This window comes from Ictidomys tridecemlineatus, chromosome 12 (assembly GCF_052094955.1).
Source record: "Ictidomys tridecemlineatus isolate mIctTri1 chromosome 12, mIctTri1.hap1, whole genome shotgun sequence".
In the NCBI taxonomy this organism is placed as follows: Eukaryota; Metazoa; Chordata; class Mammalia; order Rodentia; family Sciuridae; genus Ictidomys; species Ictidomys tridecemlineatus.
Window position 1 is genome coordinate 40,468,287 of NC_135488.1, and position 20,554 is coordinate 40,488,840.

General features: G+C 46.7%; 1 protein-coding gene and 1 long non-coding RNA gene across 5 annotated transcripts in view; one reads left to right on the plus strand and one right to left on the minus strand.

The window, feature by feature from the left end:
• LOC144369283 (uncharacterized) overlaps positions 1-17,561 on the minus strand; it is a 34,185-nt gene extending 16,624 nt beyond the window's left edge. For 2 of the 3 annotated variants that reach the window (XM_078028668.1, XM_078028666.1), the window contains exons 1-3: positions 3,956-4,087; positions 1,715-1,799; positions 1,216-1,429 (exon numbers count right to left, since the gene is read on the minus strand). In XM_078028668.1, coding sequence (XP_077884794.1) covers positions 1,216-1,257 — 42 coding nt within the window. In that variant the 5' untranslated portion in view covers positions 1,258-1,429; positions 1,715-1,799; positions 3,956-4,087. Of the gene's footprint in view, positions 1-1,215; positions 1,430-1,714; positions 1,800-3,955; positions 4,088-16,903 lie in introns of those variants that run through there. The other variant, XM_078028667.1, reaches the window with a different exon arrangement.
• Positions 4,960-20,072, plus strand: LOC144369284 (uncharacterized). 2 transcript variants are annotated; one of them, XR_013428756.1, is made up of 5 exons: positions 4,960-5,098; positions 17,276-17,371; positions 17,548-17,742; positions 18,129-18,235; positions 18,922-20,072. It is a non-coding gene; the product is annotated as an uncharacterized LOC144369284 (long non-coding RNA). The 2 variants fall into 2 exon arrangements; XR_013428757.1 differs by having other exon boundaries at positions 17,589-17,742.
• Positions 20,073-20,554: the final 482 nt, after the last annotated feature.

Below are 20,554 nucleotides of genomic sequence, written 5' to 3' on the forward strand. Positions count from 1 at the left end.
TCATGGAAGTGCTTGAACTGATAAGAAGCTCCCACTCAAGCTCAGCATTCAGTCCTGGACAGAGTAAGACTGGTCCCTTTTGACATCTACTCCAAAGAGTCTACCAGACAGAATCCTCTGACTGATCCCTGACTGAGCCATAGGAACTGGCTAGAAAAGCCTTCACATCCTCAATACATTCTTCACTTCAGAATACTGGACAAGCATTGATATCCATCTCTCGTTACCTTGCTCCCCAGCCAACCATTCTTCAACAAATTCAAAGGAGCAATGCATGCAAGCCCACAGAAAGGGATGTTCACTACACACATCCATGTGCGAAAAAGACAACTGGTATTTCTTGTTTTGGGCTATTTCAAATGAAATCACTTCTGCATGACCTCCACAAACCAAAAAAAAAAAAACTGTGAAATTCCCATGTAGAAGACAAGATACACTTGCCAAGGAGGCAGTGCCAAGAATTTTGACACTCCAAATGTAGAGTGTGTGTTTAGGAGGCAGTCACAGTTTCCATGAGAGAGTCCCATGAAATCAATTAGGAAGATCCATGCTCTAGCCCTACCATGCAAGTGATGTGACTTGAAAGAGTCACTTAGTCTCAGTAACCATCATCACTAACCACTAAGTCAATGAATAAAGGTCCTCAGGTGTCAAGCTACAAAATGTGGGATGAGCATGGATCGGGATGGGTGGGAGAAGTCTCCCCCTCTAACACAATTAGGGAAGGCTGTGCCTGTCCTCAAGTGGCTGGGGGGCCTGGGATCCTGCCACAGAGGGGGATTCCAAACCTCACATCCCCTGACCCAGGCCAGAAGACCAGGTAGAGTCCAAGAATCCTGGGGTGGCCCAATGGGAATAAAGGTTAAAAGGAACTAGGGATCTGCCTGGACCCTCAATCCCCTACTCTGAGCAGGGCTGCATGACGAGGCCAGAGGCCATCCACAGCAATCTGCCTTTACAGGAAAACAGGAACTGCAGGCTGCCTCTGGCTCACTGAATCAGGGTGGTGTTTTCATAAAGCAAGACCACTTCCTCACATTTGACCAGCAGCTCATGCGCTGACAGCACAATGACTGGCTTGACTCAGGCCCTGATGAATGAAATAGAAAATTCATAGCAAACCCATCTTTAGCTCTTCCACATCATTCAGGGGCTCTGATTCAATTCCGTCCAGAAAGGTGTCTGAAATGATTTCTAAACATGCTGGGGACTCACCCGTGTGTGGAACTTTTCAGGAAAAAGGGGATCAAATCTCATGAAGCAACTCTTCTCTCTTCTAACCCATGGGCAATGCAAGGAACCTACATGATACCAGAGGCTCACTTCTCTCTTCTCGTGTCTTCTGGAAATAAATCATTAATGCGTCCTTCAAGGTGAAGCAGAAGCCTGCATTCCCAGCTGCACAGAAGTGTTTGAGGGCACTGTCTCCCTTAAAACCCAAGAAGAAAAAACAGGTCATTAAACAGTCACATGGATTAGAGTACATGGTCAATGATCCCTCCTCCCTGGCGCCTTCCACATGCCCATCTTCCCCATTCACAGTGCAATGTTTGGCCATTCTCAAAGACCAGGAGACCATGATGCTCATCACCAGGAAGTCAGTAAGGAACATGAACAGAGTAGCATGGATTGCAGAAGGTGGCACACCAAGGATCTTCAGCACAGCTACTAGAACATAAGAGCTTAACTTCAGTATTGACTTTCTGACACCTACCAAGTACGATGTTAGTGTCAAGCACAATATCCAGCATCCAAGTAGCAGGTGACTCTCCGCATACATTCACAGAAGTGGGCATCATCTGCATTGGAACAAGGAAGTATCTTATCCTTACTCATAAAAATCGTCATACACAAAGAATAAAATGGATGCAAGACTTCTCATTTCACTATTACGTAGCTGTTGAAATTCCCTATTAAATAATACCTCCTCCAAAATAAAAAGTATCTCAGACATGTGTCAACTGCACAATGGATGACATTTTAAAAATTACAGCCTTTACTTAATAATTATGTATTCGATATGCCTAGTAAGACTCTTTGGGAGAGGAGCACATAGAATTGCATCTTGGAAAAGCTAACATTTGCTGATAAATGTTACTGCTGATGTCAGGCATGGTGAAGTGAAAATTGTATTACTTTAAATACTCAAAGAATGCAATGTTGTAGGACTGGAATCCCTGATTTATAGACAGCATGTGGTTTCTATGAAAGCCAGTGATGGAGCAGGAGGAATGAAGCTGATTGAACAGACGACATCGGGGGATACTGGGGGATAGGCCAAACTGAAGAACATGTTCCAGCTAACTACTGATATATGGGCTCGTGAGCCCAAACCTGTGTTTGATAAAGCACTCATGTAAAAAGGTCTACCATTTAAAAGTGTGTCATTTAAATGGGATCTAGATGCACATCTGATAAAACGGCCTGTAAATTGATGAACTTCATGCAAGCGAAAAAAACAGATGATGGTAGATATAAAGATAAATCCTTGTCTTCACCAGGATGCCTAGAAATAGATTTTATTTGGCTAAGATGCAAATATCTTTAAACAGAATTTCTGAGTTCTCAATGACTTTATTCAATATTATACTGCACAGACCACAATGTTTTCTTTACAGAATAGTCTCTTCTTCTTCAAGCCTCACATAGAAAATGTCTCACAGGACATATGAGGGGAATGATCCAAGGGATGAGAAAATGGCTGGAACCATTCTCAAATGTGCACATTGAGCCTGAAGGTTTGGAAATGGGACAGACACATTGCCTCTTCAAGACTGCACTAGGGTTGCAGGTGTACCAACAACTGTCATGGCTCCATGTCACTAATTATGCCTAGCTCTCCTCAGAAACCTGAGGACAGCCAACAACCTCAGTTTGAAGGCACCTAAGGTAACCTAAAAGAATTATCACCCTATTGGATCCATGAATTAATACATATCACAACTTAACCACTTAAACCAAATCCCAGAAAACTGGAAACAGATGATCATTTCCTCAGATACCCTGACTTCCATTTCATTGCCCAGAGATATTTTGGAAAGAATAAAATAGAATTTCATGCTTTGAATATATCATCCAACACTTTTCTTCCCAAAATGCTAGCACAATGGGTTCACTTTCTCTTTAGGAATTTTACTAATTGTTTGAAAGTTCTAGAGGGCCTGTGTTGGTCTCATAATGGACAAACAATCCAACATCCCCAGAGAACTTACATGTGCGATAAGAAGAAAACAAGGTCAAGCGGAGGAATGGGCAGGGGGATCCAGAGGAAGCTCATTTTCATGGGAGAGAATCCCCCAATGAAAAGCATCAGAATAGAAACTAAGAAATATACCAACAAAAACAGTATGCTAGTTACTCAACATGCACAAGTCAGAAACCTAGAGAAGAGAATGCTGGCTATGTATGGACAGGTTGAGCTCTTCAGAAGAGCCACCTGGCACTGCTTAGTCAAAGACATAAACAGACATTCTTTTACCCAGAAATTCCACCTGTCGTACTTTACCTACATATTGCTTAAGCAAGGGGACATGCATAGGGATATTTATCCTCATGTTCCTTAGAGACTTGTCTGTGTTGACAGGGAGTTGAGGGCCATCAGGATGCCCACAGCTGGGAAAGTCAAAAGCTAAACTGTGACAGCTGCTGATCTGGATCTATTCAAAGAAATCAATGAAAAACAGATGGACACATGACAGTCAAATCCCTGAATTCAAGTTCTTGCTATCCTACCTACCAATAATCATGCTTGGTCAACACAGTGGCATACCTCAAGGCAAAAAAAAAAATTTTTTTTTAAAGAAAATATTGTGTCATGATTACTTTTCTTCAATGCAACAAAGGAAATGGCAATTTTTCCCCATCCGAGATCTGTTACTCTCTTATGCATACTACATGAGATTATTGTGGACATGCTTACAAATAATTATCTACTCAGATACTTTCTGTGACTCACCAAATGCAAATATCTAGGAAGAATTAAAGTCTCCATACGTGAATTCATCATCAAAAGCCTTGAGTCAACAGGTGCTTCACAAAATGGCTTCTTTGCCAACTTGATGACCTCCTCCTCTGGCAATGTTTCCACCTGAAAGATGTCACCAACTTGTTATCATTCGTATTTCCACAGTGCCAGTAAAAAGAAACAAAGTCTGATATTCCATTGAATAAATCCTCAAGTGGACCAACCTCCATCCTTCCTTCCATATTTTAAAATTAACAAATGCAACTTCAACTCAATAACTTGTATTACGCAAAATGCAACCCTAACCTCTTACACTGTACTCTTTTATAGACTCACATGTCCTAGGTTCTGATTTAACTGTCCATTGAGCAGTCAGAACACGTGCTACTTCACATTCCTTATGGTGTCCAATCCATTCTCTGCCAAGCTGAATACAAACCCCTGGTCACAGGAGAAAGGAAGCATATCTCCTCCAACAACATGCATCAGGAAATAGGACTAATAGGACTATCCATCTCGTGGTTTCCATGGAGTTTCCTAAAGGAATCAGTGCTTAGGCTAGTGTCTGAAACCAAGCATGCAAACAACACATTTTAGCAATCAACCGCCATCACTGGGAATCATCCCATGGCACATATTGCAAAAACTGTCCTCAGGCAACTCTCTCACACACAGTGCAGAAACTGGAGCCCGCAGGACTCACTCCCTTGATTCCTACCCTAAGTCGCTGCTCTTTCCATGGCACTTCCAGGAACTGCACTGCTTTGTAGAATCCTTAAAAGACCTTAGGATCTCTTCCCAGTGTTCACCAGGAGCAGGAAGTAAACACGAAAGGGTTTTTAAAGCGAGGACTTAAAACAAAACCCACAGGTGCCACAGGAAAACAAAAGGACACAGAGTCAGAGACACCTGACACCCCTGGGCGGGTCTCCCTTCTAAACCGCCTCCTGCCCCCAGGTCACCTGGGCTCCTCCGTCGCCCTCCCCTCTCCAGGGGCCTGCGGGTCAGGCCACCTCTTCTCCTCTGAGGTCCGCGGCGCAGGCCACACGGCTGAGGCCACCGCGTCCTGCACAGGACCCTGCAGGTCACACTCCACCCGCTGTGACCAGCAGCTCCGCCGAGGAGGGCCCTCAGGTGAGAACCGGGACGCGGGGTCGGCGGTGGGCGCTGAGGGGACCGCCCCGGCGGCTCCAGGGGACAGGCAGCCGGGGACCGAGGCTCCAGGGCGGCGGCAGAGTCCTCCGGGTCCCCCCTCGTGTGGGCGCCTAGACCGGGGCGGCTCCCGGCAGCGCACCTTCTCCTGTCACGGACCCCGCGAGCCAGACCCTCCATCCGGGACCTCCAGCCCCGCGGGCGCTACTTCCGGGCTCCTCCCCCTCGGAGCTCCCCGCGACAGCGGCTCAAAGTTCCCGCCCTGCACAGGCCCCGCCCCCGTCTCCCTGGCGACGACTCCGCTTCCCCCTTAGGGTTGGCCTGCTGGGGGCGGTGCCCTCCGCGCGCTCCGCCTGCTGGCCTGTCCCCTCAGCTGGGGACCTAGGTTGCCACAAGATCCTCATCTGGATACACACTCCCTGAGGGGTGTGAGGCCTGCGGCTGCCCCCTCGTGGCCATGGGGCCGTGTGACTCGCGCGGATGCTGGGCTTTCTGGTCTGAAAGAGCTAGGTTACACAGGGTGACAGGACTGCTGCACAGGAGGACAGGGCCCTGGGAAGGCACAGCAGGACCATCTCTATCATTGTGTTTGTCTCTGCTTAGTGGTTTCATACTTTCAATGTGTGTCTCCTGAATATGTTGTGTTAACAGGTGGGGACATTGAGAGGTCATTAGGCCATGGAGACTCCTTCCATGAGAATGGCATTAAGGTCCTTACAGAGGAGGCTTCTCAAAGCAGCCCTTGTCCCTCCCTGTTTTACCTTCTGACACAGGAGGTCACAGCAAGAATGTTCTCAGAACGTGGTACCTGATATTGGATTTCCAACCCCCAGAACTTTGAGAAATAAAATCTCTTCTATAAATTACACGGTTTTTGCCATCACAACACAAACAATCCCAAGAGAGTAAATCAACAATTTCTCTAATTTTGTAATTGTGTAAAATACACAAAACATCCATTTTGTAATTTTAGCCTTTTTTAGGTGCACAGTTCAATGGCATTAAGTACATTCATGTTGCTGCACAGCCATCACCACCATCCATCCCCAGGACTCTCATCTTGCTGTCAATACTGAATTCTAGTGCCCTCCCCAGGCCCAAGAAAAGAAAATTCTACTTTATGTTTTTATGAACCTGATTACTGGGAATGTGAGATAAGTGAAATTCTAAAAATAATTATGTTTTTGTGGAGACCATCATTGAAATTGGATGCAGTTTACCCCTACTCCTGGGAATGCCAGATCAATTTCAATTCTGCAGGTGTCTCAATTGAATTCTCAGTGACAGGTAGTGGTGACTATGTGCTATGACCTGTTTGTTCATGTCAGGGAGCAGCTCTGATCATGGGATCAGCCTGTGGGTTCCTTCCTCCTCCAGGTGTCTACAGGCCGATATACAGACATGAGCATGCTAAGAAGTGGGCTGGGGCCATCCCCATGGTGCAGAGGAATCTGATTTTGTCCATCCACACACTGTCTTGTGGGTCATGAAGGCTAGAGGTAGAAACACTACCTGGATTCTCTTGGGATCTGAGTGGGCCCAGTCTGTGGGCTAAGAATTGGTATTGTCTCCTAAAGAACAGGGACTAGGGAGTCCAGAGGGCAGGGCTAATTCAGATCTGAGTGTCTTTAAGCCCACTTTCAGAGGGGGTTACACTGTTCTGATGATCCCTGAGGCATATACACATGCTTCAAATCCAGATAGAGGTGCCCAGGTGCAGCCTGGGATGTTATGTGGACTCCCCACCTCCACACACCTGGGATGTCCCAGGGATCTGAGAAGCAGAGCAGCATGACTAGACTGAAGGAGTCCAGTCTCTTTGCATAAAGGTAAATAGGTTTTCTTCAGGGTCCCCAGAAATTCCACATGAAACTAACTCTGCACCCAGAGACCTGGGCACCTTTTTGAGGCTCAGTCAGTTCTCACACCTGTCTCTATCTGGCAGAACCTTTCTGGCTCCCTTTCTACACATTACCTTGAAGATGAAAACCTGGAGGGTGGGACTTTCCATCATACAAAGGTTCCCAGACATATTCCACAGTGTCACCACTTTCTCTATAGATCTCAACAGTTGATCCCAGCCAGGTAGGGTGGGCCACAAGCCCCCTGGGTTCCATGAACTAACCATAGAAGGACAATCAAGGAACTGTGGCAGGAAAGAGGTAGGACTGTTCAAGGCACATGACAGGGGCAGAGTCCAGAGAGGAATGTAGGGCTCTCACCTGGGATCTTTGCATGTAAAGTGGAGAAATGCTATGGTGTTTGTGGGATGTCCCCCAGGTTCCCTAGGGTCAGGATGGGCTGGGGATGCTCTCTGCATGCTCTTGAAAGACATGGTATGAGGTCCATTGCCCACCACTTGTTCCCATGGAAGACGCCTTAGTGTGGGGTGCCACATGAGAAAGCCTCACTTCCTTTAAAAAATCAATGTGGAAAAAAAAATCCAGGTGCACGAGCCAGGGATGCAAGGTCCACATATGCTCCCAGTAGTTTCTGGTGGTGACAGTTCACCATCCATGAATCACTTGCCTATCATGATCCTTGGAAAATTCTCTTCCTTTCCTGGTTTTCTCAAGAGCAAGAAGCTTGGGGTTTGGGGAAAGAGGGACCTGGATTATGCAAAGGGTATTGTTACAATACTCTTCCTGGTATTGTGGGGCAGGTCACTCAGAAAACACACCACGTCCCAGTTTTGTCCCAATTGAAGAGTCTTTATTTAGCCAGACAGCCAGTGACTCTCCCCGCACTCCCATAACTGTCTCTGCAAGGAACAGCCCCGAGCTTGAACATTTTAGGATATTTAAAGGCAAAAAACCATCTGGGGTGATGTAGCTGCAAGCAAGCAGGTACAGAAACTGAATTAGACAGTGAGCAAGACAATGCAATGGGCACGTTGGTATTTCCCATGGGACTTTCCAGGTTGGCATAGCAGCAAGCAAGCAGAAGGGAAGTGGGTCAAAATGACCCTAGTTCAGACAAGTTAGAAAATGGTTACTAATGTCTAGACAATAGATCTCTGAGAAGGTACATTGCCCAAGAAAAATACAAACAAACAAAAAAAAGCCAAATTTACATTGTATAAGAATTGCTATTTTGTTTGCCAAGTATGTTGTGCTAGGTAATATTAATAGGTACAGAGGCAGGGCTTTCCCATGGAAGAAGCATTTGTTACATGATATGGAGTCTCACTGTAAAATGGCATCTGTTTGGTCATTGCCCATATAGCCTGGCCCCTAACACTGGGTCCAGTGAAAGGATTGTCCTTTAGAAATCTAATGATCCGCATTTGGGTATGGGGCCAGGGTCATAGCCCTGGCTGAAGTGAGGACAACACTCTGGGTCCTGCAGAGGGAAAAAAGAAACAAGGGAGACTCTGATTTCCCTTCATTTCCCCTGGAATTTAGAAGATTTACTGCTTTGTGCTAGGGACCCTGAGACCTCATTGCCTTGGGAATACCCACACTCAGGTCAAGGTTTTGATTTGGGGTTTCCTCCCTGGGGCATAGTGCTGATGCTGGCCACTAGGGGCTGCAGTATTGTCCATGCTCAGAGGGCCCTGGTCATGGTATGTCCAAAGTGTCCCGTGCCATGGCACCTCCCATCATTAGCATTCCTGTGCATAGGAGGAGCAACTAAGAGGCAGGGGGTTTCTGAATTCATTTCTTCACTCATCACTGTGTTCCAGCGCTCACCCTACCTAAAGGGGTCATGTTGGGCCTGCGCAGGCTCTGAAAGTCACCACCATGAGCCCTACCCTCTGGTAGCTGCACATCTGCAGCTGGAGGTGCATAAAATCACAAAGCAGATGCAAGTGAAAGAAAAGAACAAGAGCCAGAGCCAAAATAGGGCTCAGTGTGAAGGAAAGTTGGAGTCACTAGGTGGAGACTGAGAACCATCTCAGTGATGTGGCATTGCTGCAGGAACTAGAATGACAAAAGGAAGCCAGTTCTGCTCATTTTGGAAACAGTGTATTGAGGAAGGCATGGCCACATAGAAGTTGGAAGTCCTGATTCAGTGTGGCCACAAGAGGAGGATGGATAAAAGACCAATATGGCTGGAGGGCCTGGGCAGATAGGGATAGGTTAGGGCACACCGCACAGCCCAAAGACTGCACTCAATGTCCAGAGTTGTGGATCACCACCCCCTAACTCACAACTGAAAGCCATGGGCATTTATAAGGTCAAGTTTCTGTGCAACTGGGTCCAAGGTGGCTCAGCTGGATGCCTCTGTCTCCATGTCCCTGGAGGCTTTGACTGCAGACCCCACTGAGGCTTAGCTGGGAGAATCTGCCCCTGAGCTCTTGCCTGTGATCCTGGTAAAAAAACAGTTTGGCTGAGACTCAACACTTTTCTGATGGGAGGACTGGTCTTTATCACAAAGTTGTATACAAAGACAGCATATCACTTCATTCCTTGGATCAAGATTGGAAGGGAGACAGAGTGGGGGAAAATGCTGGAGAGGGAGCCAGACAGAAGTCAGGCTTCCCATAACTCAATCTTGGAGGTGACATCCCATCACTTTTGCCCAATTCTATTCCTTAGACACAAGAGGGAAGAGTATGATCCACCTCCAAGTGAGGGGTGTACTGCCTTTGGGAACCAGGAAGCTATGGTATCTTAGAGTCTCTGTGGGTTACCTATCTCCTAGACTGAGAAGAGGCGCTTGGGCCAATGTGAAATCTCACAAGAAGTCTTGGGAAGTTCTATGCTAGAGGGTGACAGTCTCTGAATCCCAATTGCTTCAAACTTGCTATAGATCAGAGTGGGAACTGCAAACAGGAGGGAAAGTGGCATTGCCCAGGTCCTTTAATGAGTTAGGTTTTATTCTTTCTCTCCTTCTTGTAATTGTGAATCCTGTCTATGGGTTTCACACACAATACAGGCATTTATGGGCACATATGCCCAATTCCATCCTAGGAAGTGGTATGACAGTAATTCCCAGGGAAGAGTTGGGGACACTGGAGCACCCATGAGAGGCACAAAGGTAGGTCTAGCATCACAAAGCTGGTGAGGAGGGGGGACTGGTTATGAATCCAGTTTTTGAATCCTCAAAGCAGGAGCTCTAGCTGAAGCCAAGCTGGGCAAGGGATGATGGGGGTTGTTAGTGAAAATCTGTTCAGTTGTGTACTTGATGTGGTGTGGGGGACAGTCAGCAGTCCATGGGACTCTGGAGTGGTCTCGTGTGAATAAAAGGCTCAGGTACAGGGACTACAGGAAGTGCTTTCATTGGTTGATGGTTCAAACAGAACATGAAACCCTGGTTAAAAATAAAAAAGGTACCCACTTTCCTCAGAAAGCTGTCCCAGCTGTCTTGCTTGGGGAGGCTGGAGTAAGAGGGATGTTCTTTTCCACAGCATGCTGAGGCTCAGGCCTCAGGAAATCTCGGGGGTTCCCCATCGCCCAAGTGTAGGAACACTGGTTGGGCCTTTGCCCTAGTTGCCAGAGCCTCTGGCGATTTTTCCAGAGAAGCCCAAGACTAACACTGAGCAGTAAAGGGAAGGTTAGCTGAGGCAGGCCTTCATGTCTGACCACTCATTCATGGCCCAGAATTCCAACTGTCTCTCCTCCCCCACCGTGCGTGTGTGTGTGTGTGTGTGTGTGTGTGTGTGTGTGTGTGTGTGTACACACACTGAGGACAACTGTTCCGCAATGGTTTTACTTCACTTTATTGGAGTCATGTTTCTGTTTGCTGCTATTTCCATCTTTAAACCCACCATTCTTGGTCCCACCCCAGTGTGAAAATTAGCCCACTCAGAACACGGATGGCATCTGTAGAGACCATTGAGTCAAATAGGGAGGAAGCGCTCATGAAGCGGTCCATGCCTGTCTTGTACGCAGGAACCCAGACTTAGGTACCACCTTTGTGTGCAACCACTCAAGGTTCATCACGACTCAGCAGGTGCTGCGCCTGCGGAGCTCCCAAGCTAAGCTCCCAACCTTCTAACCCAAAGATGCCACCACCTAGCTGAACTTGAGAATGGCCTGTAACTTTCTAAGTCCCAATTTGCTGTGTGAAAACTGAGGAGTTTAGGAGACCATCCTCATAGGGTATTGTCAGGACCAATGGGATGAGTCCTGGAAATGTCTGCCACAGCCTTGCATCAGAAAGTGGATTCACCTCCTCAGCCAGACTAAACTACCCTGCTCCAGCTGGGCCACAGAAGTATGTGGAGCAGCCTACTCACACTGGGCCTCACTCCTTGATATTCTGTTCCCAGCTCATTTTCAAGTGGACTCAGTGAGGGCTGTGGGTTTCTCTAGTGTCTCATTCCCATCTGCAAGAAGAAGGTATCTGCCAGGGGCCTCACTTAACTTGGGCAAAGCAATTTTGCATTCATAAAGGATGTTCCAGATTCCATAGAGAGAAATTCCCATCCTCGTTATAGCCAGAGAAGGGCCGGGGGGCTGGCAGCTCCCATGCCCGGTGAGATATGTGGTAAGCAGCTGGTTGGGCTCATTCTTTGAGGAGCATATATAAGAAGCATTTATTGTGTAAAGACGTTTCTCAGCACATCACATAATTTAGTGAAAAATGGGGGGAATCCGTACCATCTTTCTTCAGAAAGCTGTCCCAACTCTCTTGCTTGGGGAGGCCAAGCAAAATAAAATTGGCATATAATTTTATCAGTTAGACAGAAACCTCGGGTGTCATATTCTAATGATCACATCAACCTCTCCTCTAGGAGACATGGCTGCATCTTGTCCTACTCCAGCGAAGATGGTGGACCACTGGATCAACTAAAAATGGAGTGGACTTGGGGTCGAGATGGAGGGCTCCTATCTCCAGTGTGGGGATATATAAGGTTTTGTGGCTTGGGAAGACTGCGAAAACATTGGTTCTCACAATTTTTTAACATTTTTATTATTATTTTTGAGTTGTAAGTGGACACAATACCCTCATTTTATTTTTATGTGGTGCTGAGGGTCGAACCCAGTGCCTCACACATGCTAGGCGAGCACTCTACCTCTGAGCGGCAACTCCAGCTCTGGTTCCCACAATTTTGAGTCCTGCTTGCAGTATAAGGTCTGGAGCCTCAATTGTAGAAGAAGGTAGGAGATGTAGGTGGAATTTTGGTCATTTGGGGAACTAAGGAGACTGTGCCCTCAGAACCAGCTCATGTGCATATCAACCCCCCAACGCCCATCCCATTCTGAATGCACCACCCCCGTCCTCACCCCTAGGGCCACAGAAATTTGGAGAGTAGTAGCTCTCATCCCAGGCCTCACTTTTTGGAAATGAGAGCTAGTGTCTTGCTCCCCATGACACTATTCTTCAGAGAGTGCCCTCTAGAAGAATAGTGTCACTTGGGAGCAAGATACACAGATCACAGAGAGTGAGGTAGCATGGCAGCAAAAACCTGGGTATGAGGTTCAATCGAGCCCTGACAATGATGGACAGGAGGACAGACCCTCCTGGAGATTGCCAGAATGCAAACAAACAGAAGAATGTCAGGCCTCTCCCATGGTAGGGGAGAGCTGGTCACACCATGGATCCAGAGTTTGGGTTTTTTTTTTTTTTTTTTGGAAGGAGAGAGACCTGTCCTGTCACTGCCTGTATAGCCACTGTGTCTTGGCTGGTGTGGACTGGCCTGTGGAGAGACAGGGGAGTTACAGAAGTCAAGGTCCATAGGGGTGCTATAGAAGGCTGTGGGAAGGAAAGGCCAGGCTTCTGCTGACTACACACCTGCCTGCCCACAGTGCCATGCCTTTCATTCTGAGCACTGGGATAGAGAATTTCCATCAGCCTCCAGGCCTTCTGTGCCTTCAGCTGCTGTTGCCTTTCATGCAGCTCAACATGGGTGGCTTGAACCTGGAGCACTGTGCCCACTACCTGCAGGCCCAGCTTGAGGACATGAGGCAGAGCCTGAGGGCAAGGAGGCCTAGGGTGGGTACATAAGGGTAAATGAAGAAACAGTTATATTTTAGCCCCACTGGATGGAATCTCTTAAGTCTGGTGTTGGACTGGGAACAATTATAAGGCTTTGACCACTCAGGCAATGGCCCCAATCTGCGAAAAGGTCCTGAGTGGGCTCTGGGGCTAAGGTCTTCCTGACAGATAGAGGTATTATCTGTTTTTGCAAAGCTGAAGGCAAGGCAGTCATGCTGGAATCTTTTCTCCTATAGCTGCAGCCTCAGGTCCAGTGCAAACTCTAAAATGACCTGCAGAGAGAGAGCTTTCTCCAGGAGCTGCACTGCTGCCCAGTCAAGTGGCAGCACTAACGTCAGATCCAGAGCTCAAGTCAGCTCCAGCATCTCTTTGGAAGCAAGAGGCAGTTCCAGTGTTAGATTTAGTGTCAGCTCCAGAGCTCCAGGTAGCTTCAGCTCTTGCTCCACTGCTGGATCCAAGTCTGTCCCCAACTCTAGATCTGGAGTCCACCCTAGTGCCAGTTCTATCAGTAGAGGCTTGCCAGTCTTATGCTGTGGCCACAGAGAAAGCGCTAAGGGAGGAAAAGCCTCATGTGTTACCATTCCCTCCAGACCTGGGGGCAGACAGCTTTGTGCTGATGGATGAGGTGTCTTGGCATGGCTGAGCAGGGCGGTTGAACTTCCTTCTGGTCTCTGCTGCCTAGACCTGCTGTTCCCTGCTCCAGAGCCTGTGTTCCTGCCCCAACCCCAGGTCACCATTGCAGCCAGGGGTGCTCACTCCTGGGAGGTGACGAGGTTCCAAAGGAAATGATATGTCCATGAACTCTGAGCAGGGCAGGTGAATCAGGACAGCATCAATGACAGTAAAGTGACAGTCCTCCCAATGTCAGTGGGGTAGGTGTGCCTTTGTACCTTCCAGAAGGAGCAGCATGCAGAGAGAGGCAAGGTAACCAAAAGTACAAGCAGCATTTTGGGGGATAAAGAACCTTTAGAAGCAGACCCTGTGCAAAGTTCAGCTTCCCTGTTTGGTGGCAGACTGTGAGGACAATGCTGTCTCTGACTGCATCCTCAATCTTTGTCTAACCCAAGGAGCCAAGATGGCTCAGTGCATGAGTGTAATTTCCAGAACTCCCCAAACAGAATTGTGAACCTATGTATCCCGCAGTTTCTGAGATTCTACTGATGTTGCCATCCCCATGTTTCTTGGAGTCAAATTCAGAGTTCTCAGCAATGATGTCCAGCATCACTGCATCTTTGAGCAACACCTCTTCTGTGTCATCCAGGACCTTTCCCATGGCCATCAAAAGCAACATTGAGTCCAGTATCTCAGGGGTATCCACTAGCACTTCCTCACTACCACATATCCAGTTAGAGGAGCAGAGCATGGAGCGCAAGAGCATCCTAGTGTAGCTGACAGCAGGGGTGTCACCTGGGTGCCCACACTGGAAAAGGCAGAAAACATAGCAAACACCATGGACGAGCCCTGTCCTCAGGAGTGTCAGAGTCTGCATATCCCTTGAACGGGGAATCAGAGGGTCTCTTTGTAGAATTTGTATGGATGTGCAGTATATTCCCAATATTCCAGGTGTCCAGCTGCAGAGGAGCCATGTTCAATCCTCCCCCTGCTGACTCACATGTTTGGTGTCTTGGCTGTCAGGACCAAAGCCTTTAGAGTTTCTACCTGTGATAAGCACAGATTCATCCTGCATCCCAGAGCAAATCTGGCATAGAGGGTGCCACTGGCCCATTCCTCTGATCTCAGTGGAAGTGGAAAGTAGAATGGAACTTCTACTCGAGTGAAATATGGCTCCACATAGGACAATGGCAGGTACAGGCAGTCTTTTGTATGAAGATTGGGCTAGTAGCCCATCAGAAGACCCCATATAATTACATGGAGGCCAGATTCTAGTAGCAGGATAACAAGAAGGTGCCCTTGTATTCATAGCTAAGGTGTCTCCTGAATGTCCCAGGCCACTATCCAGTGGGTATCGCCTCCGGGGCACATACCCTGATGACCTGTCTCCCACCCTGATCCAGGTGACCTGCCAGGGTAGAGGGCTTTGGACCAACACTTGCTTAAGGAGGAGGGTCTGAATAAATTTGAGCTGCTGCAAATCATCTCCAAGCATTAGAGTAAGTGGGACAATCAGATGGTGGGGAGAAATGATCAACGAGCAGGCTCAGGACAACTCACAACCCAATAGAAGAGTGCCTTAGCCTAGAAAAACAGGCAGAATGTGTAGTGGGCCTTGTGCACCAAGGAAACCGCACTGAAGGGGGCCTAATATCTGTAGTAGATTCTCTGTGCTGCCCCAGGGCCTGTTGTGCCTCCCCAACATGTATCCTCCCCTGCACCTGATCAGCCATTGAAAAGCTAACATCCATGAGGGGCAAAGAAGAGAAGCTCCTTCAAGCAGCAGTATACACCATGGGTCACTGATAGGGATGATTTAACAGTAACATGGGAAAAAATGGGCTACAAGTGGAATCAGCACTGATGTGGACTGAAACAGCACATGTTAAAAACCAGGGGTAGGACCTGAGAAGCCCTGCCTATGGGGAGAAATGTCAGTATTGTAGCAACTGGGAACAGGACACAATAACACATCAAGGCCAGGAGTCAGCCTGTTTGGGCTGTGTTTTAAAATTCCAAGTCCTTTGTCCCTGTGTGCCCATCTCCAAATGAGATCAGAACAGCCAGGTTATTATCCCTTCCTGTGTCAGCTAAGGGCGTCCTAAACACTTAGGCCAAAAAGCTGATGTGTAATTAATTTCATTGCTGTTTTCTTTCCTGTGAGCCAGGAACTCATAGCAGCCACGATCCAAGTCTGTCCAAAGTGAAACATACCAACGCTATGGCTCCTATGACCAGTTCTCTAACATTTTCATAAATAACCAAGTCTGAGGTTGGAGTGTCTTACATGCAAGGCCAAGATTGGCTAAGTTGCAGGCATGGTGTCTCATGCCTGTAATCCCAGCCTCTTGGGAGGGTGAGGCAGGATGATCACAAGTTTCAAGCCAGCCTCAGCAACTTAGCAAGACCCTGTCTAAAATGAAAAAAGCTGGGAATATGGACCAGTTGTTAAGGGCCTCTGGGTTCAACCTCTGTACCAAAAAAAAAAAAAAAAAGAATAGGCTAAGAAAGTGGAATCAAAAGTAGACACATCCAATCCATCATTGATTGAGAGCAAGCTCTGGGCCAGTGAGGATTGTGGGTAACAGATGTCCAAAGAAAGGACAAGCTGGATGCATGAAACCCACTTTGTGTTATGACATATGAATTATGGCAGGAGGGTTGCAGTGATGCCAGACCTCTCCTGGTTGTTGGAATGCTTGTTTGCATTAGGGAAACTCTGGAGATGTGGCCTCTGCTTTAGAAAGCCTGGTCCAGTTGGAGGTGGTTACCACCAAAAAAGGAAGCATGGTCACAGTGGGGTGCCTGGTTAGGCATCCTTTCTTTCATGACTGTGACAAATATTTGAAAAAAATACTTAAAAGAAGAAACATTTCTTTTGGCTTCTGGGTTCACTACTTTCCATTCTGAACTCACTCCATTTTGGGGTCCTTAACAGAGGCCATACATAGGCAGAAGTGTGTGGGAGAGGCAAGCTACTCAGAGCAGGTCAATAGGTCATAGAGAGAAAAAGAAGAAGGATAAGGGGAAGCACGATGTGAAGGGGAGGAGAAAGAGGAGGAGGAGGAGGAATATAAAAAGCACATGAAGATATAAAATAACCAGAATAAGATTACAAATCAGAAGGATAATGATGAGGAGGAAGAGGAAGTGGAACTCATCTAAAAAAATATATAGTTCCTTAAGTCATCCTTCATCCATGCACAAAAGACTTCCAATTTATACCACCTCCCAGGACTGTATTCATTTATGAATGGATTAATCCCCTAAGAAGGTCAAAGCACTCACCATCAAATGCTTCCCCGAAAACCCATGTGTGAACATTGCTTCACTGGGAGAAGAGCTTCAGCTCATGAGCCACTGGGGCAAATCCTGATGCAAACTCCAGCAGTGTCTCTTTAGCAGGTCCAACCTGAACTGAGACATTCTGGAGTCCAAGGTGCTTTTTCATTGAAAGGTGGTAGTTTGGTTTAGTTCCTATGCACAGTCTTTCCTCAGGAAAGAATCATTGAGAAAGTCTTTGGTAGAACTGTAGCTGGATCAGAGGGCTCTCAGGTCTATGGCTCAGGCCTGACCCTGGCAGAGACTCTCAGGTGTTGCAAGTGTCCTGTGGTGTACCCCTTGAGAGTCACTTACCACCCACTGGCCCTCTCTCTTCAGAGCTGAAGATCCCTGACAAAGGAAATGTCTTTTATTCCATGAATACTCGAGTCAAATATGACTTCAGAGAAACAATCCACCAGCAAGTGAGACAAGGTAAAGGGAAGGAAGATAAACACCCTCCTTATTCACTCTTTCCTCCTGGTGCCACTGCACATCCACACGAGGAGGTAAAACCCCTCAGCTCCTGGATATATGTTCTAGGAGCCCCATAGAACAGGCTGGGGTGGGTTACAGTTTCTGGGCTTTGCTGATGTTGCCATACCCCACAGTTCTTCAAATCAACTTTGGAGTCCTCTGCAATAAAACCTAGGTTCATGGCCACCAAATGGATCAAGAAGTCCAGTGCCACTGGAGTCATTATTTGCAGATCCTCAAGGACCTTCTACAATAAGCGGATGGGAGACAGCTGTTTGGTTCATTTCAGCTCAGAGCAGCAGAGCAGAAAAAAGTACAAGAATGTCCTGGTAAGCCTGGCAGCAGGGGTGTCTCCTGGTTGGCCCAGGGCAGGAAACTAACACATATCAAAGGCCATTTAGAATTGGAGCTTCTGGATGGTCAGGAAGGACAGACAGAAAAAAGAGAGAGGTCAATGTGAAGGGCTTGACCTGAGATGAGGGAGAGCACCAGCATGTCCACCCCACATCTGGGGGAGTCTGTGGTTTAGATCCTGTGCATAATCTTCCTTCAGGGAAGAATCACTGAGGAAGTCTTTGGTGGAACTGTAGCTGGATCAGAGGGTTCTCATGTCTGTGGTGCAGGCCTGCCCTGGCAGAGACTCTCAGGGGTTGGGGGTGTCTTGTGGTAGAATCCTTGAGTGCCACCTACCAATCCTCTCCACCTCTCTCTGCAGAAGTTGACCATGCAATCATCTATTTCTCCATGCATCCTCAAATGAAGTATCAATTCCTTGTAAGAAAACATCCCACCATGAAGAGGACCCAGGTCAAGGGTAAGGAGGTAAGCACCCACCTTATTCGTGCTGACTCCTGGTGCCATTCCACATCCACACAAGGTGATTAGAAGCCTCATATGGACATATGTTCCAGAATGCCCGTAGAGCAAACTGGCAAGTTGGGGTGGCGTTCAGTTTCTGGGCTTTGCTGATGTCCATCCCCCACAGTTCTCAGAATCAACTTCCAAGTTGTCAAGGCTGCTTTTAAACAAGCAGGTGGGAGACACTTGCTTGATTTGCATCCGGTTAGAAAAACAAAGCCAAAACAATGCCAAGACTGTCCTGGTAAGCCTGGGAGCAGGTGTGTTCCTTCGTGTTTACCCCTAGGCCAGGAACACTCATCCAATACCATGGACTACTCATGCCCTTTTGAATTGGAGCTTCTGGATGGTCAGGAAGGATAGATGGGAATAAAGAAGAGAGAGGTCAGTGTTAAGGGCTTGACCTGAGATGAGAGAGAGCACCAGCATGTCCACCCCCGTGTCTGAGGAAGTCTGTGTGTCAGGTGGCAGTGTGTAGGCCAGAAGTGCGGGGGCAATATGGGTGGGCTCTGATTCAGTTCAGTAAAAAAGATATCTTAAATGGTTTCTAAGCATGTTGGAGACTCACCTCTGGGTAGAACTTTTCAGGAAAAATGTTATAAAATCTCATAAAGCAACTCTTCTCTCTTCTAACCCATTTGCAATGCAAGGAGCCTGCATCATACCAGAAGTTCAGTTCTTTCTTCTCGTGTCTTCTTGAAATGAATCACTACCACTTCGTCGAAGTAAAGCAGATGCCTGGTTTCCCAGGTGCACAGCAGTGTTTGAAGACACCCTGTCTTCCTTAAAACCAAAGAAGAAACAACAGTTCATTGGTGGGGCACATGGATTAGAGTACATTATCAATGATCTGTCCTCCCTGGAACCTGCTACATGACTATCTTCCACCCTCAAAGACCAGGAGACCATGGCGCTGATAACCAGGAAGTCAATAAGGAACATGAACAGAGCAGCACGGATTGCAGAAGGTGGCACACCAAGGATCTGCAGCACAGCTGCTAGAACACAAGAGCTTAACTTCAGTATTAACTTTCTGCCAACTACCAAGTACGATATTAGCGTCAACCACAACATGCAGACATCCAAGTAGCAGGTGACACTCAACATCCATTCACAGAAGTGGGAACTATCTGCATTGGAACAAGGAAGTATCTTATTCTTATTCATAAAAATAATCAGGAAACAAAGAATAAAAATGGGTGGAAGACTTCTCATTTCACCATTATATATCTGCTGGAATTCCCTATAAATAAAAATATATTTTAAAAACAGTGTTCTTTACTTAATTTTTATGTATGCTATATACCTACCTAATGCTCTTTTGGAAAAGTTTACGTTGACTTTTTTATGTGTGTGTGGTACTGGGGACTGAACCCATGGCCTCGGGCATGCAAGGCAAGCACTCTACCAACTGAGCTAAACCTCCAGTGACACACTGACTTTTAAAAAACTAGCATTTGCTTGTAAATATTACTGGCTATGTCAGGCACAGCTAAGTGAAAAGTGGGACTTGTGATATTCAGAGAATGCAATGCTGTAGAACTGGGGTTCCTGATTCATAAACAGTATGTGGCAACTATGAAAGCCATGAAGGCAGAAGGAGTAGCGAAGCTGACTGAACAGATAACAAAAGGAGATACTGAGGGATATGCCAAACTGAAGAACATGTTCAAGCCAACCATTGGTATGTGGGCTTGTGAGCCTAGATCTTCTGTTTCGAAAGAAAAGAATACAGTGTTGTTGCAAAAATATCTAAGAGTTAAAAGTGGGTAATTAAATAAAATGCCATCAAAATACACAACTGATAAAATGAGCTGCCAATTTATGAATTTAGCTCAAAGAGAAAAACAGATGTTTATAAAGAGAGAAAACCTTTGTCTTGTCCAGGATGCTTACAAATATGTTTCATTTAGCTCAGATGCAAATAACTTTAAATAGATTTCTGATTTCTGAATGAACCTATTAAATATTATACTACACAAACAACAAGGTTTTTTTTATAGAGTATTCTTTTATTCTTAAAGCCTCACATATAAAATATCTCAGAGAACATATGAAGGGAATAAGCCAAAGGATGAGAAAATGGCTAAAACCCATTCTCAAATGTGCACATGTAGCCTGAAGATTAGGAAAAGTGGCCAGACACATTGTGTATTCAATACTGCACTGAGGCTACAGGTGTATCAGTATGGCTATCCTGATAGTGATGGCACCAAGTCACTAAACATGCCCAGCTTTCCTCAGAAATATGACGCAAAGCCAACAGCCTCAGTTTGATGGCAC